This window comes from Pogoniulus pusillus, chromosome 15, assembly GCF_015220805.1.
Source record: "Pogoniulus pusillus isolate bPogPus1 chromosome 15, bPogPus1.pri, whole genome shotgun sequence".
Classification (NCBI taxonomy): Eukaryota; Metazoa; Chordata; class Aves; order Piciformes; family Lybiidae; genus Pogoniulus; species Pogoniulus pusillus.
Window position 1 is genome coordinate 25,391,375 of NC_087278.1, and position 27,667 is coordinate 25,419,041.

A 27,667-nucleotide genomic window follows, 5' to 3' on the forward strand; every position below is an offset into this window, starting at 1 on the left:
CCTGAACAGTAAGCAGCCTTTGATCAGATCAAGCGAGAAGTAGTCCATGCAGTGGGCTTGGGACCTGTGAGATCTGGTCCGGACACTAAGAACATTCTGTACATGGCTGCCAGTGACAATGTCCAACTTGGAGCCTTTGGCAGAGAGCTCCAAATGAGACACGTGGTCGTCCACTTGGTTTCTGGGGTCATAGCTACAGAGGTTTGGAGCCAAATTACACCCCAACAAAGAAACGCTAGCAGCCTATGAAGGAGTGAAAGCAGCTTCCGAAGTGATTGGAACTGAGTCACAATTGCTTTTAGCTCCTAAATTGCCAGTTCTAAACTGGACGTTCACAGGCAAAGGTTCATCGCCACATCATGCCACAGCTGCAACCTGGTCTAAATGGATGGCTTTGATAACCCAACAAGCACGAATGGGTAATCTTGATTGCCCTGGTCTGGTGGAGGTGATCACCAACTGGCCGGAAGGCACAGACTGTACCAAACCTCCAGAGGAGAAAATAACTCGTGCTGAGGAAGCTCCTCCCTATGGTGATCTCTCTGATCAGGAAAAGAACTATGCTTTGTTCACAGATGGTTCCTGTTGTCTTGTTGAGAACAAGCAAAGATGGAAGTCAGCAGTCTGGAGTCCTACCAGGAGAGTTACTGAAACAAGAGATGAGAAGGTGAATCCAGTCAGTTTGCTGAGGTAAAAGCTGTTCAACTTGCTCTTGATGTGGCTGAACGTGAAAATTTGCCTATCCTTTACCTCTACACCGACTCATGGATGGTAGCTAACCCCAAAGAGCTTTGGCTACACACACATGCCTAAGAGCAGAGCCACTGAGGAGCACCAATACAACCAGGCAGGCAGATCAAGCTGCTAAGATTTCTCAAGTTGATACAAACTCTGATCTTGAACCTTGACTGGAAACACCGAGGTGATCTGTTCCTAGCTCGGTGGGCCCATGATTCGTCTGGACATCAAGGCAGAGATGCAACCTACTGATGGGCAGGCAGTAGGCCAATTGACTTGTCCATGGACGCTATCACCCAAGTCATCCATGACTGTGACATTTGTGCTGCTATTAAGCAGGCTAAGTGAATAAAGCCCTTATGGTATGGAGAGAGATGGTCAAAGTACAAGTATGGTGAAGCCTGGCAGATTGGCTACATCACTTTACCTTGATCTCGTTCTGGCAAGCAGTATGTGCTGACGATGGTAGAAGCCAGCACTGGATGGCTGGAAACCTATCCAGTTCCACATGCTACTGCACGTAACACCATTCTCGGCTTGGAGAGACAGATCTTGTGGAGACATGGAACTCCAGAGAGAATCGAGTCAGATAATGGCACTCATTGGTTGGTAAATAATAGGGGTTCAGATTTGGTACACAAAGTGGATGGTGATAAAGTTCCTGTTGTACATGAAAAGAATCTGTTAGAGGAAACTGTTTGGGTATTTTATCCTTCAGGCGAAGGGAAACCTGTCCATGGAGTGGTGTCTGCTGAAGGTCCTGGTCACACCTACTGGGTAATGCAGGAGAATGGTGAAATTCAGTGTATTCCACAGAGAAGTCTAACCTTAGCTAAGAGAGCTTAAATTCAGAGTGATATTCATTACTGTAAATATTGTTTTAGAGAGTTCTCAGCAAAACTCTGAGTGAAATAGACAAGGGTGGATTGTGCTGGTTTGAGGCCAATTGGAATATTTTAGTGAGAAAAATCAGATTATAGGCTGTGAAAACAGTGATGACATCTACTTCACTCATAGGCTTGCTGAGATGTATTAAAAAAACAAGGACACAAACAGATAAGAGAGACTGTGTCGTGCTTTTCTCTCTGGGCTTTGGCTGTGTAACCCAACTAATTCTGCTTCTAACCCCCCTTGCTGATCCTCCAAACTCACCTTGCATGTGAGGCATACTTTAGGACAAGGTAAAAGGGTGGAAGGGTAGTTGGGAGCCCCTCCTGGGGACTCTGGTTTCTGGGAGGGCTGTTGTGTTTCTGTATTACCTTTTGACTCGTATAGTTCTGTATATATTTGTGACACATTGTAAATATCTGCTTGTATATTGTGCTAAGCTGTTAATACAAAGCTTCATTTCTTAGCCAGCTGAGTCTAGTCTGAGTGATTTCATAAGTGTGGGGAGCAGGTAACTCCCAAACCATCACAGGAGACCTCAGAGCAGGCTTCCAGTACCTGAAAGGGGCTACAGCAGAGCTGGGAAGGGACTTCTGACAAGGGCTTGTAGTGATGGGACAAGAGAGAATAGATTGAAGGTTAAGGAGGTCATATTGAGACTGGACACTAGGAAGAAATTCTTTGCAGTGAGGGTGGTGAGACACTGGAACAGGTTACCCAGGGAGGTTGTGGATGCCCCCTGCCTGGAGGTGTTGAAGGCCAGGCTGGATGAGGCCTTGAGCAACCTGTTCTAGTGGGAGGTGTCCCTGCCCATGGCAGGGAGGTTGGAGTAGATGATCTCTACAAGATTTAGGCTGGAGAGTTGGGCAGGAAGAAATGCAATGAAATTTAGTAAAGCCAAGTGTAGTCTTGAGCCTGGGGAAGAACAACCTCATGGACCAGTATAGGCTGGGGACAGACTTGCTGGAGAGGCACTCTGGGGAAAGGAACCTGAAAGTCCTAGTGGATGGAAGAGTGACCATGTACCAGCAATGTGCCCTTGTGGCCATGAAGGCCAAGGGCATCCCAGGGTGTGTTAGAAATGCTGTGGTGAGTAGGTCAAGAGAGGTTCTCCTGCCCCTCTACTTTGCTCTGGTGAGGCCACATCTGGAATACTGTGTCCAGTTTTGGGCTGTTCAGTTCAAGAAGGACCTCAGGGAACCGCTTGACAAAGTCCAGCACAGAGTCACAAAGGTGCTGAAGGCAGTGGAACATCTCCCTGCTGAGGACAGACTGAGGAAGTTGGGGCTTTTGAGCTGGGAGCAGAGCAGCCTGAGGGGTGACCTCATTTGTTTATAAAGGTGCAAAGGGTGAGTGCCAGGAGGATGGGGCCAGGCTCTGCTCGGTGATGCCCAAGGGGTGCAGGTTGAGGCATAGAAGTTCCATGTAAACGTGAGGGAAATTTTTTTCACTGTGAGGGTGGCAGAGCCCTGGAACAGGCTGCCCAGGGAGGTTGTGGAGTCTCCTTCTCTGGGGATATTCTAAGGCTACTTGGATGCAATACTGTGCAACCTGCCCTAGGTGATGCTGCTCTGGCAGGATGGGTTGGACTGGATGATCTTTGGAGGTCCCTTCCAAGCCCTGACATTCTGTGATCTCCAAGGTCCATTCAAACCGAAGCCATTCCAAGGCAGGAAGACCTTTCTGATGCGTGCCCAGCTAGATCTGTGCCTGCTCTGTAGGCAGCTGCCAGGTAAGAGCAAATAAACCTGCACTAACAGCTCTGGGCCAAAGGCCAACATGCCTTTGGGACAGCAGGTTAAAGGTTGTTTATGTGATTTAACAAATTCACATGGAGGGCACCTCATGATCACATGGCCAAGGGGTGTCAGGACCTGCCCAAGAGGATGTGGTAGTGCTGGATGGAAAAAGCTGAAGTGCCAGCCCAGTCAGCCTTCCTGCCTCTCCTATCCCCCAAACCCTCACCACTTTGAGGTAACTTAGGCTCATAGCTCTGCTGGGCTTTGCAGGGCATGATCCTTCAGGAAAGAGTCAAAGATAAAAGAGTCTCAACCCAGCAAACTCCTTTTGGGCCCGTGCCAAGAGAAATGGGCAAGCCTTACACCTATGTGCAGGAGGGGAGGAGCAGGCTGTGCTCAGCAGTTAGCATAGCTCCTGGAGTGACTTTCTTCCAGAGGTATTTATTTTCATCTGCAGCAGCTACATCCATCACAGCCTTTATTGGTGGAGATACCAAAAGATCTGATTGGGACCTTCCCCTGGGGGCACATCTTTAGTGTAAGAGGTTCTAGAGTCAAGCTGTGCTGCCCTGGGACAGAAAAGTGGGATTTGTGTTTTCTAGATTGCACAACCCAACTTTCTCCTAGCAGAGGAGAAATTTGTGCATGGGAATGCCAGGCTGGAGCCATTCACACACCTTTAGGAAGGGGACTTTTTTCCTCCCATTATTCCTGTCATATTGTGTCCAGAATGCAAGGTCCAGAGCAGGCCACAAACACGAGTGGAGAGGTGGAACACTTCCATGGTGAGGCCAAGCTGACAGAGTTGAGGTTGTTCAGCCTAGAGAGAAGACTTGGGGGAGAACTTCTTGTGGCCTTCCACTACTCAGAAGGGGTCTGTAAGAAAGCTGGGGCCAGACTTAGAGCAAGACCTGTAGTGACAGGACAAGGGGTGCTGGGCTGAGGCTAAAAAAAGGAGATTTAGACTTGAGAGTGGAATAGATTTTTTTCCCGCTGAGTGTGGCAAGACCCTGGCCCAGGTTGCCCAGAGAGCTGGTAGATGTCCCAACCCTAGAAACATTCCAGGTCAGGTAGTTTGTGGCTCTGAAGGTCCTGCTCCAATTGCAGAGGTTCCTGCCAGCTGCAAAGGGGTGCGAGTGGATGACCTTGAAAGGTTCCTTCCACCCCAAACATACTGTGATGCTCTGATTTGCTTTCTTCTGGGGTGTAGCTCCCATCTGGTCCTCGTTTCAAGCACTGACAGGTCACGGCACAGCTCAGACAGGAGAAGGTGCCTGCTGCAGTAGAAGAGCTTTATTTTTAGGGGAGGACAGCGGCAGATGTTCCCTCAGCGCTGCCTGCGGGCTGAAGATCTGGTGATGGGAGTCGTTTTGGTGGGAGTTTCTTCTGGTCTTAGTTCTGCCAACAGCTCTGAAGAAAGCAAAGTATGTTAAGAACGAGCACTGCAGTGCCTGGAATAGAGAGTGACATCCAGCCTAGGCAGTGCTCTGAGCCCTGCACACCTGCTGCCCATTGCCAAATCATGTCCCTGTTGGGCCAAACCTATTATCTTCCCACTATGAGCCTTCCCCATGGACCAGCAGAGCTTAGGGACTGACTTGTTGGAGAGCAGCTCTAGGAAAAAGGGACCTGGGAGTCCTGGTGGACAGAAGGATGCCCATAAGCCAGCAATGTGCCCTGGTGGCCAAGAAGGACAAGCGCATCCTGGGGTGGATTAGAAGGGCTGAGGTAAGTCAAGAGAGGTTTCCTGCCCCTCTGCTCTGCCCAGGTGAGGCCACATGTGGAATACTGTGTCCAGTTCTGGGCCACTCAGTTCAAGAAGGACCTTAGGGAACTGCTTCAGAGTCCAGCACAGAGCCACAAAGTTGTTGAAGGCAGAGGAACATCTCCCTGCTGTGGACAGGCTGAGGGAGCTGGGGTTCCCTGAACAGAGCAGCCTGAGGGGTGACCTCAGTCATGGTTATCAAGATGTGCAGGGCAGTGTCAGGAGGACAGAGCCAGGCTCTGCTCAGGTATGTACAATGACAGGACAAGGGGCAGTGGGTGCAAGCTGGAACAGAGGGGGTTCCATGGGAACAGAAGGAGGAAGTTTTTCACTGTGAAGGTGGCAGAGCCCTGGAGCAGGCTGCCCAGAGAGGTTATGGAGTCTTCTCTGGAAACATTCCACATTCCAAATCCCCCTGGATGTGTCCCTGTTTCACCTGCCTAGGTGTTACTGCTCTGGCAGAGGGTTGGACTCAATGACCTTGAAAGGTGCCTTCCAACCTCCAACATTCTGTGATTTTCTCTTTGAGCATACTATGCAGTGCCTTACCATCCTCAGAGCTGTTCTCCTCATCACTGGAGAAGGCAATAAGAGCTTTTTTACGTGGCAGGTGCTTTTTGGTACTCTTCTGGTTGCGGAGGCGGCGAGTTGGGGGTGTAACAAAATCTTCATCCCTGTTGGCAGGGCTCAGGGGCTGGCGGCGTGAATCTGCCAAACAAAACAAAGACAGAGAGGTTGCAGCCAGGCTGCCTATAAAGGTGAGGAGAGTCCCTAGGGCTCTCTGCTGGACTGCAGGATCAGAGAATGGTTTGGGCTGGAAGGGACCTCCAAAGGTCATCCAGTCCAAGCCCCCTGCAGTCAGCAGAGACATCATCCAGCTTGCTCACAGCCTTGTCCAGCCTGACCTTCAATATCTCCAGGGATAGGGCCTCAACTACCTCCCTGGGCAACCTGTTGCAGTGTTGCAGCACCCTTATGGTGCAGAACTTGTTCCTAACATCCAAGCTAAATCTCTCCTCTAATTCCAAATCAGGGTCAGGTGCAAGGGTGCAGGCTCCCAAAGGAACATACTTGCCACTCGTTTCTGCTTGGCTGGCTGTGGCATTGGTGTTCTGCTACCTTCCTGGCATGGCTCTTCTGAATCCAACCCTTGGTTATGGGAGACAAACATCTTCTGCTGCAGCTCTTCAGCCAAAGCCTGATGGAGATGTAGCACAGTGAGAGGAAAAAAGAAGGAAAAGAGAGATGGTGAGGAGGGAGCAGTATTCCATCTCGAGCAGAATTGTTATCAACTGCCATCACACAATTGGTAAACGGTTAGGGGTGAGAAGGAGGCTGCTTGAACTGGAGGAAAGCAGGGCTGCCAGTCAGTGTGTGGAAAGGGCAGTCATTGTCACCTGTCCACATACTTACTTTAATCTCAGGTTTGCTGCCTCTGAGGAATCCACCCAGCACTTTTTGGAAACAGCTGTAGACAGTTGGGTCTTGGAGCTTGTCTGCAAAGCAGTCAAAGTTGTCGTGCAGCTTGCGAAGGCCTCGTTCCGAGAGGGGAAGCAGAGTAAGGCAGAAGGCCAGGTCCTGATACTGGCGTTCAGTTCTGGGAGAGACAGAGAAAGCCATTGGCTCTCACGGACAGGGCTGTGTAAGGCTGAGCACATCCTACCTACAGCTGCAACACACCAGCACAAAACATCGCTGCAGGTGCTTCTGAGGCTCCTCAGGTTGTTCTGTGGCAAGTCAGTGACAGAATGCCATGGAATGCTCACTAGGTGCCATCAAAAGACATTGCCTTAGGGTCTGCCTGAAACAGAACTGAAGGCTTCCCTGTTAAAGAACACAGCCACTAGATTAAAAAGTGGCAGAAGTTACTGCTGGCTACAAGAACCAAACAAACACAAAAACAATAAAGCACTCCGAGTGAGGATCCTCTTACGGGGTCCTGTTTCAGCTGAGGAAATAAAAAACCCTGGCTGCTCATTTCTGTGTGTTTGGAACAGCCTCAAGCAGCAGCTCTGATTTTTGTTCCCCATTTCCTGGACAGTTGCATAAAGGTCATTTTCATGAAGATATAAACTGAAGGAATAGCTGCTGGATCAGAGGGAAAACAAAGCTGAAACACACACAGGTGTCTCCACATCTGGACTCTTGGCATTTTGCTGCGTCTGAAGTTCCAGAACTGCTACAGAAGATGATGGTGGCTGCAAAATCTGATCTGATAAGCTCCTGGTTTAGGCTGGTAGGAAAGTCTTGCTCTGGCATTACTGCTGGCGTTCTGCTCATCTTTGTGGCACAGAGAGGAGCACGTTGGACTGGATTAGCTTCCAAGGTCCCTTCCATCTCTACCATTCTGTGATTTTAGCCAAGGTTGGACATGGCTCACACCAGACACTTCTTCAACTTCTTCATATATGCTCTGCAAAGAGCTCACCATTGTTCCCAGGAGGCAGTTTCAGAGAGAAGGGCCACTCTCCACTCCAGCTCAGGAAACAAAATCCAAATATTTCTGGGGAATACACAACTCCCTGAGGCATCTGAGCTGGGTACATGCCCAGGCACTGCGTGGGAATGGCCAAGATAAGCAGACACAGCTTAAACCCTAAGAACAGAGCCAGAAAGATAGCAAAGGAAAACTACAGGAATCACAGAATGGTTTGGGTTGGAAGGAACCTTGAAGATTGTCCAGTTCCAACCCCCTGCCCCCCTCCCACTAGAACAGGTTGCTCAAGCCCTCATCCAACCTGGCCTTGAACAGAAGGCAATGGAAGGTAAAATGAAGTTATTGCTTTCGGTTCATGCCAGAGAGGGAGATACATTCTTTTCTTTCTTTTTTCCCCAAAAACAAAGACAGCAGAGGTTTATGTCTGGGTCAGTGAAGTTACAGCTTGAGCAGGGGAAATGAGCAACAAAACCCCAAGCCCCAGAAAACAAGAATCATAAAATGGTTTAGGTTGGGAGGGACTTCCAAACATCCAACCCCTCTGCAGTCAGCAGGGACATCATCCACTAGATCAGTTCACTCACGGCCTTGTCCAGCCTGACCTCAAATATCTCCAGGGATGGGGCCTCAACTCCCTCCCTGAGCAACCTGTTGCAGTGTTGCAGCACCCTCATGGTGCAGAACTTGCTCCTAACATCCAATCCAAGTCTGTTCTCCTCTCATTTCACATCACTGCCTGTGGAGAAACAGCACAAGGATGCATAAAACCTGCATGTGGGATTAGTCTCCTTGCTCAGCTATAATGCAGACCTAAGATGTCTTTTCCCTAAGAAAGGAGGAAAGGCAGAGGGGTCAGTCTGTAATAACCACAAAATCAGAGTTGGGAAAGACCTCCAAGGTCATCAAGTCCAACCATTCTCTAACTTTACGCCAAGGCTGGTGCTAAACCATGTCCCTCAGGACCACATCTCTGCCTCTTTTATACACCTCTGAGGATGGGGATTCAACCACCTTCCTGAGCAGCCTGTTCCAGTGTTTGAGAAACTTTTCAGTCAAGAAGTTTCTTCTAACATTCAGCCTCCTCTAGTGCAACTTGAGGCCAGAAGCCTTAATTTTTATCTTTTTATTCATGTATTTTCAGGAGGAACATTGAGGAAAAGCAGAAGGACCTCATCCAGCTTGTGTTACCATCTGTCACATGAAGAATACGGTAGGAACCTCCTAGACCTACCATATACCAGCTGCTTTCTTCTCACCATTGCTGACAAGCAGCTTTGTCTGTCAGGAAGATGAGAAGTCCAAACCCACCTGGCAATCCGGAACCGCTGGCACAGCTTCTCCACCAGGCTCTCGGTCTGTTTGTCTTTGGTGATGTAGGAGAAGATATGTCTGCAAGGAAGCGTGGAAAGCTCAGAGCCCAGAAGGAACCCCCACTCCTGCCTACACCACGGGGTGCTATCAGCTATCCTATCCAGCAGTCAGGTTGGTGGGCCTCCAGAAAACCAAGACCGCTCTCTGTGTGTCAGGCTTGGATCAGGAGAAGCTGCAAGCATCAGTTTCAAAGAGTAATCATAGTCCCTGTTGAGGGGACAGCTGCTGTGACACAGTGAAAACTGCACCTTCCAATAACAGCACTGCCTGGGATCACACTAAGGAGTCCAGCGAGAGCAGGAACCCTGCAGGCTGCAGTGCTAAGGGCAACACCTACTGGCAGGGGGGATGCTCACAAACATGGAACGCTGTTTTCTGATCTACTTTAAGAGCATAGAACACATCCAGAAAACTCCTCAGTTCCCAAGCTGTGCTGGCAGTCTGGTATCACATCTGGGATCAGAGTGTGTTAGGGGTTGGCAGAGAGCTCCAAAGATCATCCAGTCCAACCTGTCAAGCCTGACCTTGAATATCTCAATTCATGGGGCCTCAACTACATCCTAGGCAACCTGTTGCAGTGTTGCAGCACCCTCATGGTGCAGAACATGTTCCTAACATCCAATCTGAATCTGCTCTCCCCTCATTTCAAACCATTGTACCTCGTCCTGTCCCTGCAGGCCTTTGCAAACAATCTCTCTGCAGCCTTCTTGTAGCCCCCTACAGGTCCTCTTCTGGACCTGCTCCATCAGGTCCATGTCCTTCCTATGTTGGGGGCCCCAGAGTGGGGTGAAGAACTCCAGGTGAAGTCTCACCAGAGCAAAGTGGCAGAATCACCTCTCTTGATCTTCCCTTGCATTACACCCAACTCTCTTCCTTTAGCCTCAGATACCTCATGATGGTGTGGAAGGCCTTCTCCTCTGTGCCACAGCTGGGGTCCGAGAGGCGACTGATGATGTCTGGGAGCAGGTTGTAGATGGCATTGTCCTGTGCAGAATGCAAGGTTCCACATGAGACACAGTCATGAAGGACAGCTCAAGTCAAGCCAGATCAGCAGCCCACTTCAAATGAAGCCCTTTCTCCCCACTGCACATCTGCTACCTGAATTCAGCTTTTTGTTTAGAGCTATCTGAAGATAAAGGGAAGAGGAATGCAGGACACCAACCAACAACTGCAGCCCTTGGTTTGCAACAGCTCTGCTCTTTGACAGACTTCAGTAGGTTTTCTTTGCTTCAAACCTTGTCACAACCCAACAAAATACCCTGCTTCTGATAAAGGAACCTTCTGCTGCAGTTTAGCTCAAGGAACTGCCTCCCATCTTGCCCAAAAGGGCTCAGGTCCAGGTTCCCTTCTCACTGCTTTACATGGTTGTGGCATGGACACTGCGGAGATGGTGCAGGCAGGTGGCTAGCTCTGCTCTGAACAGAGCAAGACAGTAAAGCCTCAGTGTCACTGCAGCTTCTCAATACATCTCAGACTCTGAAGGGCCTAGCACACCCTTCACATTGAATGAACAGTGTACAAGGGGTGGTGCTTCTGCTGTTATTATCTGCTGGGGCTATGACTCTTTACTGCTTAAGTGTCTCAATGTCACACAGCTAAGAGCAACTTTGAAAGGTCAAATTCAGCAACAATGGGGTTGAAACAAAACTTGTGTTGCTCAGCTTTCTTGTCTACCATCATTTAGATGACACACAGGGACAGACAGCTGCTCCGCACAGCTAATGCACCTTCTCCTTGACCAAGCCTCCACCAGCCCTTCCCTGCTGCTGTGAACTAAGGTTCCCCAGCACCAACTTGCCTTACTGGAGAGTTCACTGAAGAAGCTCTGAGCCATTCCCATGATCTCCTCCTCTGGGTCTAGAAGCAGAGCAGCCATCTCGCTCACTTGGCCCTTCACCTTGACCATGTCTTTGAGGATGAGGTGAGTCATCACCAGCCCAGCTGTCTGCCTCACGTTGGGGCAGGGGTCCCGCAGCCTGACACAAGCAAGCAGTTAGAGTCATGGAATCATGGAGTTCCTTTCTGTTGGAAAAGGCCTTTATGGTAACTGAACCCAACCATTCTCCAGCTTGGCCAAGGTTGGTGCCAAGCAACTACATGTTCACGTCTTTAAATGCCTCTAGGAGTGGAGATTCAACCAACTCCCTGGGTGCCAGTGTTTGAGAACCCCTTTAGACCAAACTAAAACTTCCCTGTTGCCACTTGAGGCCATTTCCTCTTCTCCTTGGTAACAAGAGATAGGAAGAGACCAAGCCTCACCTCACTCCAATGTCTTTGAAAGGAGGGGAGACTTCATTGCTCTCTACAGCTACCTTCAGATACACCTCATGGCAATATTTATTGTAAGGTAGCTGTAGGGAACAATGAGGTCTCTCCTCAGCCTTCTCTTCTCCACATTAAGCAACCCTAGTTCCCCCAGCTACACCTCACCAGACCCCTCACCAGCTTCACTACCCGTCTCTGGACCTTCTCCAGGACCTCAGTGTGCCCAACTGAGTATCTCTAAGTTACTGATACCCATGACAGCCTATCCCACACCCCAGGTCTGTCATCTCCCTGCCACTGACACCTTCAAATTTGGTTTCCTGCGTCATACTTCCACAGAGCTCTCATCACCTGTCCTCTATCAGCACTACCTGGCATAGAGATGTGATGTCCAAGGCTCCACCAGGTTGGGGAAACGGATGGCCAGATCTCCTGCTGCAATAATGAGGTTGGACCTCACGCTAGGCAGTGTTGACTTCTCCATCATAGTGAACAGCAGGCACAAGTGGAAGTCACAGAACTCAGAGCTGATGAGACAGCACACAAAAAAGAAGGCACAGGTGCCAAAATCTCACCTCAGAGCAAGGAGACAGGAAATAAAGAACCAAACAACAGAATCACACAATGGTTTGGGTTGGAAGTGATCTCCAAAGGTCATCCAGTCCAACACCCCTGCAGTCAGCAGCAACATCCTCCACTAGAGCAGCTTGCTCACAGCCTTATCCAGCCTAACCTTCAAGGTCTCCAGGGATGGGGCCACAACCACTCCCTGGGCCACATGTTGCAGTGTTGCAGCACCCTCGTGGTGCAGAACTTGTTCCTCACATCCGATCTAAATCTGCTCTTCTCTCATTTCAAACCATTGTCCCTCGTCCTGTCGCTGCAGGCCTTTGCAAACAGTCCCTCTGCCAGCTTCCTTGTAGCCCCCTTCAGGTACTGGCAGGTTGCTGTTAGGTCTGCCTGGAGCCTTCTCTTCTCTAGGCTGAACCACCCCAGCTCCCTCCTTCCTGGAGCCTTCTCTTCTCCAGGCTGAACCACCCCAGCTCTCTCAGCCTGTCCTCTTAGCAGAGGTGCTGCAGCCCCATATCATCTTGGTGACCTCCCCTGGATGTTCTCAATCAGGTCCATGCCCTTGCTGTGTTGATGGCACCAGAGCTGGACACAGCATACCAGGTGAGGTCTTCCAAGAGCAGAGAGGCAGAATCATCTCTCTCCATCTCTGGCCATTCTGCTTTTGATGCAGCCCAGGCTGCCATTTGCCTTCTGGGCTACAGGCCACACTCTTGGCTGTACACTGCTGGCTGCAAACGTGGCTTTGGGTTGCAAGGAGTTGCAAGGTTTGTTTGTCCTTTAGAACCAGGAAGGGAGCCTGGCATAGCTGGGCATTACCTGATCATGCAGAGCTTGCCAAGGGCTAGGGCTGCAGCAGCCAAGAGTGACGGATCGCTGTAGAGCCCTGGGTTGTTGCAGATCTTGAGCACCAGTGGAACAAAGGCAGACAAGAGATGGGTCTCTAGAGAGCAGGGATAAAGATCTCAAAACTCCTGCAATTTAGGAACTGGTTGACTTGGTTTCCCCATTGGAAAACACCTCTAGAGAGGCAAAGTAAAGAAAGGCTACAGAGAAACCGACAGCAGTTTCGGTGTCATTCTGAAGGAAGCTTCTTCACTGAAAGGTATCTCAAGCACTGGAACAGGCTTTCCAGGAGCTGGTTGAATCCCCATGGCTGGAGGTGTTTAAGAGAGGCAGAGATGCAGTGCTGAGGAACATGGTTTAGCACTAGGCTTGGTCAAGTTAGAGAATGGTTTGACTTAATCATAAAATGTCTTCTCCAACTGAAATGATTCTATGAAATAGCCTCATGGGGAACAGAATCATAGCATCATTAAAGTTGGGAAAGACCTTTAAGATCATCATGCCCAGCCATTATGTTACCTACATGGTGCTAAACATGTCCCTCAGCACATCTCTCTTTTAAACACCTACAGGCATGGACGTGGTGGAAAACACTTGCAAATGTTAATTAGCTTGGGCAGCTTGTGCTAGCTCAGCACTAACTACATCCTTACTGTCTGCAACTAACCCTTGTTAGTCTTTGCATCCTTTCCACTGAATCCTCTACATAGACCTGTTCTTACCTAATGAAGTGTCCTTCAAAACCAAACAAAACCAATTAACACAGTCCAGGACCTGGCAAATAACACAGTGATCTTGTGACCACACAAGGAGAAGGAATGAAAAGGTTTAAACAGTTCAAGAAAGGCTCTTCTTCTGAAGACTGTCAGAGACCCTGGAGACCACAGCTCCTAGCTGGAAGACCCCCCTCACCTTCTATTACCAGTGACTTGGGAGAAGAGAACAACACCCACTTCAGTCCAGCCCTTTAGGGAGTTGTAGAGAGCAATGAGGTCTCCCCTCAGCCTCCTTTTCTCTACACTACGTAACCCCAGGTCCCTCAGCTGACCCTTCAGCAGCTTTGTTGGCCTTCTCTAGACCTGCTCAGCATCTCATTGTCCTTCTTGTGGCGAGGGGCCCCAAACTGAACACAGTATTTGAGGTGTGAGCCTTCCTCCTCCTGGATGAGTAACCCACTGTCCATGTTTTCTCCCAGGGACTGAGGGAGCTCCTTGGCAGCAGCCACACTTACCCTCTAGAAGCTCTGTCTCAGAGATACTGCGAATGAGCTCAGCCTCTGTGTCGTCAGCAGAGGCTCCCATAAGGAGCTCCTCTTCCATAGTGCTCTCATTTCCTGAGCCCTGTGCAGAAAAGAAAACTTTGAAAAAGATGACAGGCAACAATAGCCCCTTCCTTCACAGAACATTCTCCTCTCAGGCCAGACCTGCATGTTACCAGCAGCATGCCAGATCCAGAGTCTGGTAACCCACTTTTCCTTGAGAAGTGCATGGAGCTGTGTACGGTAGCTCAGGATTCAGCAAGTCAGTCGAAGCTACTGAAGCTATTAAGCTAAGACAGACATAGGACACATCTGGCATCAGTGCTCAAGTCTGGCACAACTTACGGGACATGCCAAGCCTAAAAGCAAGAAGTTCAAAGCAGCCTGTGAATTGCTGGCCTTGTGAGCAGGATTAGGGGAAACTCTATAGCCAGGCAGAGATCTTGCACAGGGACCAAACCTGCATCCAGCTGCTGCTTCTTGGAAAAAGTGAGAGCAACCTCCTCTTGTTGTGACACTGATAAGCAGGGTGGGTGACAAAATGAGCTACAGATTTCTCTGGGCCTATGCCCAGACTTGATAGCTAGGGATACAACATTTTGCTCTCTTCTCACCCACCAAAGTCAGCTTCACCACATCTTCCAAAGTGTTCTGGGGCAGACCTAAGCAGCCAGGGTATTGGTACCACACAGATCCCAGTAAGAAAGTTGCTATTCACACTTGTGTCACTACCACCTGAGAGAGGACAGAAGCCTCAAACTCTAGCAGACCAATGTTCCAAAACTCCTGGCACCACTGGCACACATTGCAGAAGACTGCACTGGTAAGAAAGGAGGTGATGAGTTGGAAGGAGGTGGCTACCTGAAGCAGGAGTTAAGCATGGGTATCACTGTTCCTCCCCTCTCCTCCACCTCTTCAAAATCCAAGGCTAGTGAGAGTTCTCAAGGACCTCAGCTCTGCCTGTCCACCCTGGCCACGACAGGGCCATCTCTGCTTCCAAAGCATGCATTACCCTGGACCTTGTGCATCCTCAGGAATGCACTTTGCATAAGCTTGCTGTAGCAGTAGGTGGGACACTGGAGGAGCTGCCCACAGGAGAAAACCAAACACCTCAGTTCTCACCTGGGGTCTCTGCTTCCTCGTGCTGCCAATGGAACGTTTCTTGATCTTCTCCTCTCTGAGGGTGCGGCGCCTGCGCAGCTCTGCGCTCACTGCCACCTCCAAATGCACCACCTGCCGAAATGCCACCTGTCCCACTAGGGACACCAGGTGAGTCAGCAGGAACGTGGAGAGACTGCTGCCACCTTCAGAGGCTCTGCTGGGAGAACCCCCTGGATCTAGAAAAGATAAATGACTGCGTCTCAGTGTTGATTTGGCCTCTTTCCTCATCAGCGTCTGCCAGCTCTCACTGTGCAACCCAGCTTTGTGCTCAACAAACTCCTTTCACAGCACTCACACCCTTCCATGCCAACACCTCCATGAGCATCTCAGCTCTGGGCTTACTCTAGTCCATGCAATGGCAGCACTAGACACCAAGGGTACAGATTTCCTTCACCAGCTTTTTCCTCACCAGCCTTCTGCCCATCGTCCTCCTGCAGCCTCTCGAGCACTTGCTGAGTGCACTTCTGCAGGATGTGAGCACAGATCTCCTCTGCACCTTCTGCCCGCTGGTAGATCAGGGTAACTGCTGCCTCCATGAAGGGGATCCAGCCACTACTTGGCTGGGCAAAGCCTGATAGAAAAGAGAAATGTACCACCTATCCTAGTGACCACACAGGATGTCACACAGCTCAGCTTCATCCCCTCTAACCCTGCTGCTGCCTGAGCTTACCTTGGCTCAGTGTCTCACTCAGGCAACCAAAGAGCATGTGGTTCTGTGGCAGTCGAAAAGGTGCAGTGTCCTTGCCCAGTGCTGGCTGCAGATAGAACAGAGGAGTTATTCTTGCCATAGAAGAGGTTCCTTCATGCCCTTTCAGCTGCATAAGCTTGCTGGGTGCACAGTGCTCATCAAACCCATACCACAGAGCACTGCTCTGCAACTAAACAGAGACAGTACTGCGGCCATTTCTCTTTAATGTCTTCATCAGTGAACTGGACAAAGGGATCCAGACACTCTCAGTAAGTTTGCAGCTGACACTGAGCTGGGAGGGAGTGTTGATCTGCTTGAGGGTAGGAAGGCTCTGCAGAGGGACCTGGACGTGCTGGATCAATGGGCCAGGGACAGTGGAATGATACTGAATAAGGCCAAGTGCCAGGTCCTGCACCTGCGTCACAAAGATGCCAGGAATACCCCAGGCTTAGGGTAGTGGCAGGAAAACTGCCCAGCAGAGAAAGACCTGGGGCTGTTGGTCAAAATCTGGCTGAAGATGAGCCAGAGTGTGCCCAGCAGGAGCAGGGCAGGGATTTAATCCCTGTACTCCCCTCATCTTACAGAGCTCTAGGTGAGGCCTTCCCAGACATATCAGTATCTGACTGATCCAGCTAGACTTGACCAAATCAAGCAAATGCTTGAGGATTTAGCTTTCGGTAACTGCAAACAAAGCTGCTCAGTTTACTGCAATCCTACTGTCTGTGCTGGATTTGTGACTGGGGATGGGGAGAAGGAAAAGAGCTACCAGTCATTTGAGTACCTACAGTGCAATTTCATGCGAGAAGGGACTGAACTGCAGTTAAGTCAACCTAAAACTTAATTACAAACATCTTCAGAGTGAGAACTTGCAGCCCAGAAGGCCAGTGGCAGCCTAGGGTGCATCAAAAGCAGAATGGCCAGAGATGGAGTGAGATGATTCTGCCTCTCTGCCCTGGGGAGACCTCACTTGGTATGCTGTGTCCAGCTCTGGTGCCATCGACGCAGCAAGGGCACAGACCTGATGGAGAGCATCCAGAGGAGGCCATCACAATGACCAGGGGCTGGAGCACCTCTGCTAGGAGGTAGACAGCAATGAGATCTACCCTGAGTTTCCTCCAGGCTGAACAACCCCAGCTCCCTCAGCTGCTCCTCACAGAGCTGTGCTCCAGCCTGCTCACCAGCCTTGGTGCCCTTCTCTGGACATGTTCCAGCACCTCAACATCTTTCTTAAATTGAGGGGCCCAGAACTGGACACATACTCAAGGTGTGGCCTAACCAGTGCTGAGTACAGGGGCAGAATGACACCTCTGATCCTGCTGGCCACACCATTCCTGATCCAGGGCAGGATTCCATTAGCCTTCTTGGCCACCTGGGCACACTGCTGGCTCACGGTCAGTTGCTGTTGACCAGTACCCCCAGGCCCCTCTCTGCCTGGCTGCTCTCCAGCCTGTCCCCAGCCTGTAGCCCTGCATGGGGTTGTTGTGGCCAAAGTACAGAACCTGGCACTTGGCCTTATTAAAATTCATGGCACTGGACTGTGCCCATCCATCTAGCCTGTCCAGGTACCTCTGCAGAGCCCTCCTGCCCTCTAACAGATCAACACATGCTTCCAACTTGGTGTCACCTGCAAACTTACTGATGGTGGACTCAATACAGAACGTCCCTGCTGACTGCAGGGGGTGGGGGGGGACTAGGTGACCTTTGGAGGTCCCTTCCAACCCAAATCATTCAATAAACCCATTTAAGAATGTTGTCATACACATTAATTCATTGAAGTCCTGCAGAAGTATCCCCACTGGAAGGGGCAAACACAGAAGAAATGTTCTACGTGAAGAACTGCTGCTTTTCATATTGGAACTTCTGAACCAAAACACCCTAAATGCTCCAGACAAAAGAAAGTATGAATGGTTCCCCAGACAGAGAAGCCATCAAGCACCATGTCACTACAGGTTTGAAACACTTTCATGTTTTAGATTCAGCTGTACAGATCGACAACTCCCAAATATAAATTAATAGAGAAAGGAATCACACCACCAGAAACAACAGCAGAGGAGAAGTCTTTATGCTTGAGGGAACACAAATCACTTTAGCACTGGGAGTCTGAGGAAGAGCACTGAAAAGAAAAGAGATTTTCTTGTGCACTGAACTCTTCACTAACTGAATTTAGCCTGCTGCCTACTGACAATGGTTTCCTTACAGGCTCACTGATGTGTGTTAAGCTTTCCAGGCAGTGCTGCTCAATGGTCTCAACCCACTTAATCTCACAATTGTTAAGAATCTAATCACTTCTCCCTCTTTTCAATACAGTTTCTCCCCAGTTACTGGTTTCCAGGTGTCCTCACAAGCAGCCTAAAAGTCTCACCTTTGGGTCACAGCCAAGTTTGGAGATTGCACGGCACACTTCTTCAGCCAGGCGGTAGTCCTCACCTGCCTTTTCAGACAGCCCTACTGTCACCAGGACATCCAAGTTGCTACCTATGATCTCTGGCTTCCCTCTGCAGAGTGGAAGGGATAAGGGTATTAGATCACAGACCCACCCAATGTTAGGAGTTGAAAGGCATCTCCAAAGATCATCCAGTCCTGCTAGAACAGGTCACACAGAAACACATTCAGAAGGGTTTGGAATGTATCCAGGGAAGGAGACTCCACAACCTCTCTGTGCAGCCTGCTCCAGGCCTCTGCCACCCTCACAGTGAAAAGGTTTTTTGTTTATGTTCCTGTGGGACCTCCTCTGCTCCAGCTTGCACCCATTGCCCCTTGTCCTATCATTGAAAATCCCTGAGCAGAGCCTATGTCATGCTAGGCTTAAATAGGCAAAAAATGGGCTTGTCCATGTGCTGGCTTGCCCAGGCATGTTTTTCTGCTCTCCCCACCCCTTCTGCTTTGGGAAGAAGCAACCGTGGGAAAGAAGACAAAGAACCTGAAGCCATTGTGTCAAAGGACTCTGGCTTGTCCAGACATGTTCTCCTGCTCCCCCTCCTTCTGTGCTTGGGCAAGCAACCATAAGAAAGCAAAACAAAAGCCCTGGCTTCACCTAATATGGTCAAGCTTGGCAAAGTGCCATTCTCATTGGCTAATCTAAGTCCAAAGGCCCATTAGTCTTGGGCTGTATTGATGAAAAGGGATGAGCAGGTAGCATGGTGTGTGCTGATGCCTCATTGCACCCTGAACTGCCTGGAAACTCCACTGCCTTGAGGTCACCAGGAACAAGCTCTAAATGCCTGCATGTGATCAGCCTGCCTAGCCAGTGTGACATTGTGCCAAGACTGCACATGGCATTGCATCCTGCCTGCTCCTCTGCAAGGCTTCTGCTGAATCAGGAATCAAAAGGAACCAGGGCAGAGACTATGCTAGACTCCCAGCTTCCCAAGAAGAGAGCCTGGGAAACTCCAAAGCCTCTAATGGCTTTGAGACCACCAACAGCAACCCCTCCACGTGCTTTGGGTATTGTCTGATACTATTTTGTGAGTAAATAATTAAAGCCTCTTGTAATTCACTAATTGCCTTCTGCCAGAAGCAGAAAGGAGCTTCCTGTGCACATCTAGTGGATGAGTGGTATAATTAACTGCAAAAACCACCTGCTCCCTGTGTGTATAAATTCCCAAACCACGCATTTCGAACCTTGTGAATAAGTTTTCTGGTGAGATTTGATGTTCATAAAGCAGTTTTCAGTTATCAAAATTAATACAGATTATGAATTTTGCATAATTTGCAACAGCCTGGCTCTGTCCTCCTCACACTGCACATCTTGATAGAGGTGACTGAGGTCACCCCTCAGGCTGCTCTGCTCCAAGCTAAAGAGCCCCAGCTCCCTCAGCCTGACCTCAGCAGGGAGATGTTCCACTGCCTTCAACATCTTTGTGGCTCTGTTCTGGACTCTCTCAAGCAGCTCCCTGAGGTCCTTTTTGAACTGATGGGCTCAAAACTAGACACAATATTCCAGATGTGGTCTCACCAAGGCAGATCAGAACAGGAGGAGAACCTCTCTTGACCTACTCACCACAGCCCTTCTACCCTACCCCAGGATGCACTTGGTCTTCTTGGCCACCAGGGCACATTGCTGGCTCCTGGGCATCCTGTTGTGCACCAGGACCCTGAGGACCCTTTCCTCTGCGTGTATGGATAATGAATAGAAATACTCCTTCCTTGCAGAAAGCAGTGGTTTGAGTAAGAGGGGATATCAACCCAATTGCTCAAGATACAGCTACACGAGTAGCGAGCGATATTCCACAGAAGCCAGTAAATTCCCCACTCCACAAAGATGAGCTTCTCAAGCCTGAACGACACTGAACACACTGTCTCTTTGAAAGAAAGATTTTTGGACTCCTCTTTCTTATCAGAAAGAAGCAAAATAGAAATATCCATCAGCTCAGGACTGGTGACAACTAGAATCATTCAACCATTTAGGTTGGAAAAGACCTTCAGAATCATCAAATCCAGCCATTAACCCTGCTCTTTGCTCTGCCAAGTCCACCACTGGGACCTATCCCCATGCACCACATCTGCACTTGCTGCTTCTTCCCTTATTGCAAGAAACAACACAACCACAACAGAAAAAGCAAACTCAAACAGCCAAACTCTTTCTAACTGTGAAAGGCAGAATTCTAAGTTCCTTATGCTCAGCTCTGATCTGAGGAATACAGAATTACCTGGGTGAAGAACCTGATGCATTTCAAAATAAAACCTTGAAAAGTTTCCAGTGGACACCTCTAGAACAAAAGTAAATCACCTCTGCTCTGGTGAGACTTCATCTGCATCAAGCTCTGGAGCCCTCAGCACAGGAATGACATGAACCTGATATAGCAGGTCCCGGAGGTCCACAAAAATGAGCAGGGGGTAGAGCATCTCTGCTAGGAGGACAGGCTGAAGAAACTGGGGTTGTTCAGCCTGGAGAGGAGAATGCTCCAAGGAGACTCAATAGTGGCCTTCCAGTACCTGATGTCCTGGAGTCCTGTACCCCTAAATTCCTCTCCTGCCCGGACTTCGGGGGGAAAGGGGAAAAGCCGCCTGGTTTCCCCCCCCCTCGCCTGCCCTGCAGCCGAGAAGGGGGCGGCGACTGCCCCGTGAGTTCCCGCGCTGGAGCCAGGCTGGGATTGGCCGTGCGCTTTCGCGCCTAAAGTGTGGTAACTCTGCCCTTTGTCTAGCGAAGGCTATAAATATTGGGGGTCTTCCCGCCTTTGGGGTTCCCGCTTTGGATTTTGCCTGTGCCTGGACGAGTTCGCTCACTCTCCTGTGCCTGCACTGCAGAGAGACCAAAGGACTTGCCTTGGTGTTAGGCACACCTTTGTCTGCCTAACGACCCTTAACGACCCTTAACGACTCCTGTAGCCGCTGGAGGAGGAAGACCGACTGCACGAGCCAGCCTGAGTGAGTTATTTGGCTTAGCTTAATTTAGTAAGAAACCGCTATTAATTAATAGCAGACTCCTTTTCCAAAAACTGACTTCCAAATATATATAGTCAGATTATTAATGGTATCCTCGTAGAATTCTCATGCAACTGAACCTGTTTATCAAACGAAATTAATCTTTGCATATATAGTTGTGGGGGCGGGTTTTGTAAAAATAAAAAATATCTATTTTTGATAAATTCTCGACTCGGCCACGAATTATTACTGCCCTCCGCAACATTATGGCGCAGTGTATGCAGGGTAGTTCAATCATAGAATTTCTACAAGAAAAGGGATGCCTAATCACAGGTCTTGATTTAATTTGGGCTCAGAAAAATTGTAAAAATCCGGAGAAAATCCTGGAGAAATTAGCTGAGCGCTCAGACCCTGTGATTTCTGAGTCTCCAACGGAGCATTTCTCTGTTGTTCTGGGGTCAGTCGTGACCCAGACTCTGGCCGAATTTGAAAATTATGAAAAAAGAATTCAGGCCTTGGAAAAGGATTTATTAGCAGAAAAAGCTAAATGCCAAATTATCTGGGAAAGCATGCTGGCGCAGACAAAGAGCCTGACCGCGGCACTGACTGCCCGGATGAAAGAAAGGCTTGTAACGCCTGCAGACACCACCTCTTCGGTCTCCGTGTCTGAATTTGAATGGAGTGATTCGCGGGAATCGGGGAGAAAGGCAGAGAATGCCCCGAGGGGCTCTTCGGGGGAGAGGAGTTCCCCGCAACCAGGCACAAAAGACTCTGCCAGAGACTCAGAGAATTCCTCTGCACATGCCTCTGCGCGGCAGAAAGCCTCAAAGCCACGCAGAAAGCGCAGGTCCCGACCGGACTCTCCCGTAGCTAGCGGAGAAGAGAGCTCCGGTGAGGAGGGCGCCACGGTGCAGAGGCACGTGTTGCCTGTGATTAGGATTGAGTCCGTGAAGGGCAGAAAAGGCGGTGCAGGGACCACCGTGATCAAAAAACAGTTCACAGATGCACAGCTCAGTGACTTACAAGTCAAATATGCGAGAGATCCTGGGGACTCAGTCGCTGACTATGTGTATCGAGTGTCCCGAGCCGGTGGGGACCGGGTCCTTCTAGACTCGCAGGAAGCTGCTGGAGACTGGGGGGACGATGTGTTCCTGACACGTGAACCCGAGGGGACACACAGCCTCACCGCCCGGATAGCCTACTGGGCAAGCAGTGTCCGTCCAGCCTACCGGGGGGAGCCGACGGAACTAAAGGTCACCAGCTCCTCTGAGCTCATCACTGCTCTCCGCAGACTTGCCTGTGTCCAGGCTATCTATGATAAGGGACATTATGATTGCCCGTTTTATGCCCCTGTGGACCCGGAGAGACTGCACCCTATTATGAAGGGTTTGCCAGCAACTCTGCAAATCCAAGTAATGAAGAACGTTGAGAAAATTGAACGTGTGCTTGGAGAAAATGCAGAGAACGATGGTGCTAAAGAGCACGTAATGACTTGGGCTGAACTGTTAACTGACTTGAATGCCCACGGGCTGCAGTTTGGGTTTGGGTCTCCTGAAGGAAAAGGGGCTGGGGAGAGACAGTCTCGTGCTTCTCCCCCAGAAAATCCCAGGACTCTGCGCAGGCAGGTCCGGCCAGTGCAGGACTGCCCCCCCAGGGGGACCGGTCCTTCAGGCTTCTCCCCGAGGAAAAGGGGCAGAGACCCACAGAGTGACTGGAGACCCAGAGAAAAGAACAGTTGGTATAGACAAGCCCTGACTTTAGGGGTACCAAAAACTGTTTTAAGGCAGCTGGCAGACTGGCAGCTGAAGGATCTAGTGCGGTGCCTTCAGAAATCGGCTGCAAAACCCAGAGGCAGCCGCGAGAAGCCCAGCGGTGGCTCCCAGAGCGGCTCGCCCAGAAGCGGCAGCCCCCGCGCTGGGAACTGCAGCTCGTCCCCAGACAGAAAGGTTAACCCTTTCTCGTCTCCCACACGGGAGGCAAAACACTGAATTACCGTAATAGTGGCTCGGCAGCTTTTAATGGTCAGCAGTCACGGGGAGAGCTACAGAAGCCCCCAGAACAAAGACCTGCTGCCTAGGTGAGCCACGTGGTCACTGACCACCTGCCCCAGTACAAAAGGCCAACCTATAGGGGTAGTGCCAATGGCATGGGGTAAACCCAGAGGCTTATATGCCTGGGAAGCCCTAGATGCAAATGGAAAAGGCCACCGGATCAGTACACGGTGGATCGTCCCCAACTATTAATTGTCAAGCCTGGCCTTTATAGGCCGAGGCAGATTTTGTCTCCTTACAGGTTAAGGCCGAGGCAGAGGACCAGTTCCTGACCACCTGACCAGCACCTGGGAAAGGGAGAACCAGCTACATGAGAGATGGAGTCATATCACCGGGGTGGCCAGTGGATGATGGCTTCAGGACCCACGGACTGTGACCTCCAGCCATGGACTCAGAGCATCTAAGGCTCTGCCATGAACTTGGTTGCTCTACCAGGAACAGAGCAATCTTCAAATTGACTGTGTAGCTTTATTTAATACTGTTTGGGCTATTGTTAAGCCTTGTTAAGTATTGTTAAATATTGTTGGGGCGATTAATGTGTTACATATTGTTAATGTTGGAAAAGGCTAAGCCATATATATATATATTAATAGGTTCCTAAATTGAAGGGGGATCACTTCTCACTCAAGTTCTAGACAAAGATGCTCATTACCACCGGGGTGGGATGTCCTGGAGTCCTGTACCCCTAAATTCCTCTCCTGCCCGGACTTCGGGGGGAAAGGGGAAAAGCCGCCTGGTTTCCCCCCCCCTCGCCTGCCCTGCAGCCGAGAAGGGGGCGGCGACTGCCCCGTGAGTTCCCGCGCTGGAGCCAGGCTGGGATTGGCCGTGCGCTTTCGCGCCTAAAGTGTGGTAACTCTGCCCTTTGTCTAGCGAAGGCTATAAATATTGGGGGTCTTCCCGCCTTTGGGGTTCCCGCTTTGGATTTTGCCTGTGCCTGGACGAGTTCGCTCACTCTCCTGTGCCTGCACTGCAGAGAGACCAAAGGACTTGCCTTGGTGTTAGGCACACCTTTGTCTGCCTAACGACCCTTAACGACCCTTAACGACTCCTGTAGCCGCTGGAGGAGGAAGACCGACTGCACGAGCCAGCCTGAGTGAGTTATTTGGCTTAGCTTAATTTAGTAAGAAACCGCTATTAATTAATAGCAGACTCCTTTTCCAAAAACTGACTTCCAAATATATATAGTCAGATTATTAATGGTATCCTCGTAGAATTCTCATGCAACTGAACCTGTTTATCAAACGAAATTAATCTTTGCATATATAGTTGTGGGGGCGGGTTTTGTAAAAATAAAAAATATCTATTTTTGATAAATTCTCGACTCGGCCACGAATTATTACTGCCCTCCGCAACATTATGGCGCAGTGTATGCAGGGTAGTTCAATCATAGAATTTCTACAAGAAAAGGGATGCCTAATCACAGGTCTTGATTTAATTTGGGCTCAGAAAAATTGTAAAAATCCGGAGAAAATCCTGGAGAAATTAGCTGAGCGCTCAGACCCTGTGATTTCTGAGTCTCCAACGGAGCATTTCTCTGTTGTTCTGGGGTCAGTCGTGACCCAGACTCTGGCCGAATTTGAAAATTATGAAAAAAGAATTCAGGCCTTGGAAAAGGATTTATTAGCAGAAAAAGCTAAATGCCAAATTATCTGGGAAAGCATGCTGGCGCAGACAAAGAGCCTGACCGCGGCACTGACTGCCCGGATGAAAGAAAGGCTTGTAACGCCTGCAGACACCACCTCTTCGGTCTCCGTGTCTGAATTTGAATGGAGTGATTCGCGGGAATCGGGGAGAAAGGCAGAGAATGCCCCGAGGGGCTCTTCGGGGGAGAGGAGTTCCCCGCAACCAGGCACAAAAGACTCTGCCAGAGACTCAGAGAATTCCTCTGCACATGCCTCTGCGCGGCAGAAAGCCTCAAAGCCACGCAGAAAGCGCAGGTCCCGACCGGACTCTCCCGTAGCTAGCGGAGAAGAGAGCTCCGGTGAGGAGGGCGCCACGGTGCAGAGGCACGTGTTGCCTGTGATTAGGATTGAGTCCGTGAAGGGCAGAAAAGGCGGTGCAGGGACCACCGTGATCAAAAAACAGTTCACAGATGCACAGCTCAGTGACTTACAAGTCAAATATGCGAGAGATCCTGGGGACTCAGTCGCTGACTATGTGTATCGAGTGTCCCGAGCCGGTGGGGACCGGGTCCTTCTAGACTCGCAGGAAGCTGCTGGAGACTGGGGGGACGATGTGTTCCTGACACGTGAACCCGAGGGGACACACAGCCTCACCGCCCGGATAGCCTACTGGGCAAGCAGTGTCCGTCCAGCCTACCGGGGGGAGCCGACGGAACTAAAGGTCACCAGCTCCTCTGAGCTCATCACTGCTCTCCGCAGACTTGCCTGTGTCCAGGCTATCTATGATAAGGGACATTATGATTGCCCGTTTTATGCCCCTGTGGACCCGGAGAGACTGCACCCTATTATGAAGGGTTTGCCAGCAACTCTGCAAATCCAAGTAATGAAGAACGTTGAGAAAATTGAACGTGTGCTTGGAGAAAATGCAGAGAACGATGGTGCTAAAGAGCACGTAATGACTTGGGCTGAACTGTTAACTGACTTGAATGCCCACGGGCTGCAGTTTGGGTTTGGGTCTCCTGAAGGAAAAGGGGCTGGGGAGAGACAGTCTCGTGCTTCTCCCCCAGAAAATCCCAGGACTCTGCGCAGGCAGGTCCGGCCAGTGCAGGACTGCCCCCCCAGGGGGACCGGTCCTTCAGGCTTCTCCCCGAGGAAAAGGGGCAGAGACCCACAGAGTGACTGGAGACCCAGAGAAAAGAACAGTTGGTATAGACAAGCCCTGACTTTAGGGGTACCAAAAACTGTTTTAAGGCAGCTGGCAGACTGGCAGCTGAAGGATCTAGTGCGGTGCCTTCAGAAATCGGCTGCAAAACCCAGAGGCAGCCGCGAGAAGCCCAGCGGTGGCTCCCAGAGCGGCTCGCCCAGAAGCGGCAGCCCCCGCGCTGGGAACTGCAGCTCGTCCCCAGACAGAAAGGTTAACCCTTTCTCGTCTCCCACACGGGAGGCAAAACACTGAATTACCGTAATAGTGGCTCGGCAGCTTTTAATGGTCAGCAGTCACGGGGAGAGCTACAGAAGCCCCCAGAACAAAGACCTGCTGCCTAGGTGAGCCACGTGGTCACTGACCACCTGCCCCAGTACAAAAGGCCAACCTATAGGGGTAGTGCCAATGGCATGGGGTAAACCCAGAGGCTTATATGCCTGGGAAGCCCTAGATGCAAATGGAAAAGGCCACCGGATCAGTACACGGTGGATCGTCCCCAACTATTAATTGTCAAGCCTGGCCTTTATAGGCCGAGGCAGATTTTGTCTCCTTACAGGTTAAGGCCGAGGCAGAGGACCAGTTCCTGACCACCTGACCAGCACCTGGGAAAGGGAGAACCAGCTACATGAGAGATGGAGTCATATCACCGGGGTGGCCAGTGGATGATGGCTTCAGGACCCACGGACTGTGACCTCCAGCCATGGACTCAGAGCATCTAAGGCTCTGCCATGAACTTGGTTGCTCTACCAGGAACAGAGCAATCTTCAAATTGACTGTGTAGCTTTATTTAATACTGTTTGGGCTATTGTTAAGCCTTGTTAAGTATTGTTAAATATTGTTGGGGCGATTAATGTGTTACATATTGTTAATGTTGGAAAAGGCTAAGCCATATATATATATATTAATAGGTTCCTAAATTGAAGGGGGATCACTTCTCACTCAAGTTCTAGACAAAGATGCTCATTACCACCGGGGTGGGATGTCCTGGAGTCCTGTACCCCTAAATTCCTCTCCTGCCCGGACTTCGGGGGGAAAGGGGAAAAGCCGCCTGGTTTCCCCCCCCCTCGCCTGCCCTGCAGCCGAGAAGGGGGCGGCGACTGCCCCGTGAGTTCCCGCGCTGGAGCCAGGCTGGGATTGGCCGTGCGCTTTCGCGCCTAAAGTGTGGTAACTCTGCCCTTTGTCTAGCGAAGGCTATAAATATTGGGGGTCTTCCCGCCTTTGGGGTTCCCGCTTTGGATTTTGCCTGTGCCTGGACGAGTTCGCTCACTCTCCTGTGCCTGCACTGCAGAGAGACCAAAGGACTTGCCTTGGTGTTAGGCACACCTTTGTCTGCCTAACGACCCTTAACGACCCTTAACGACTCCTGTAGCCGCTGGAGGAGGAAGACCGACTGCACGAGCCAGCCTGAGTGAGTTATTTGGCTTAGCTTAATTTAGTAAGAAACCGCTATTAATTAATAGCAGACTCCTTTTCCAAAAACTGACTTCCAAATATATATAGTCAGATTATTAATGGTATCCTCGTAGAATTCTCATGCAACTGAACCTGTTTATCAAACGAAATTAATCTTTGCATATATAGTTGTGGGGGCGGGTTTTGTAAAAATAAAAAATATCTATTTTTGATAAATTCTCGACTCGGCCACGAATTATTACTGCCCTCCGCAACACCTGAAGGCACTACAATTCTATGGTTGGCAG

At 50.2% G+C, this 27,667-nt stretch overlaps 1 protein-coding gene across 1 annotated transcript in view; it reads right to left on the reverse strand.

Annotated features, from left to right (window-relative positions):
* Window positions 1-4,643: 4,643 nt before the first annotated feature.
* The window catches only part of NCAPD2 (non-SMC condensin I complex subunit D2), a 38,466-nt gene continuing 15,442 nt past the window's right edge, over window positions 4,644-27,667 (reverse strand). The window contains exons 18-31 of the mRNA XM_064155911.1: window positions 18,089-18,221; window positions 15,709-15,793; window positions 15,448-15,609; window positions 15,000-15,214; window positions 13,851-13,959; window positions 12,593-12,716; window positions 11,575-11,730; window positions 10,737-10,914; window positions 9,828-9,922; window positions 8,876-8,956; window positions 6,544-6,727; window positions 6,202-6,328; window positions 5,680-5,838; window positions 4,644-4,775 (exon numbers count right to left, since the gene is read on the reverse strand). Of these exons, the coding sequence (XP_064011981.1) occupies window positions 4,693-4,775; window positions 5,680-5,838; window positions 6,202-6,328; window positions 6,544-6,727; window positions 8,876-8,956; window positions 9,828-9,922; window positions 10,737-10,914; window positions 11,575-11,730; window positions 12,593-12,716; window positions 13,851-13,959; window positions 15,000-15,214; window positions 15,448-15,609; window positions 15,709-15,793; window positions 18,089-18,221 (1,891 nt within the window). The 3' untranslated portion in view covers window positions 4,644-4,692. The remainder of the gene's footprint in view (window positions 4,776-5,679; window positions 5,839-6,201; window positions 6,329-6,543; window positions 6,728-8,875; window positions 8,957-9,827; window positions 9,923-10,736; window positions 10,915-11,574; window positions 11,731-12,592; window positions 12,717-13,850; window positions 13,960-14,999; window positions 15,215-15,447; window positions 15,610-15,708; window positions 15,794-18,088; window positions 18,222-27,667) is intronic.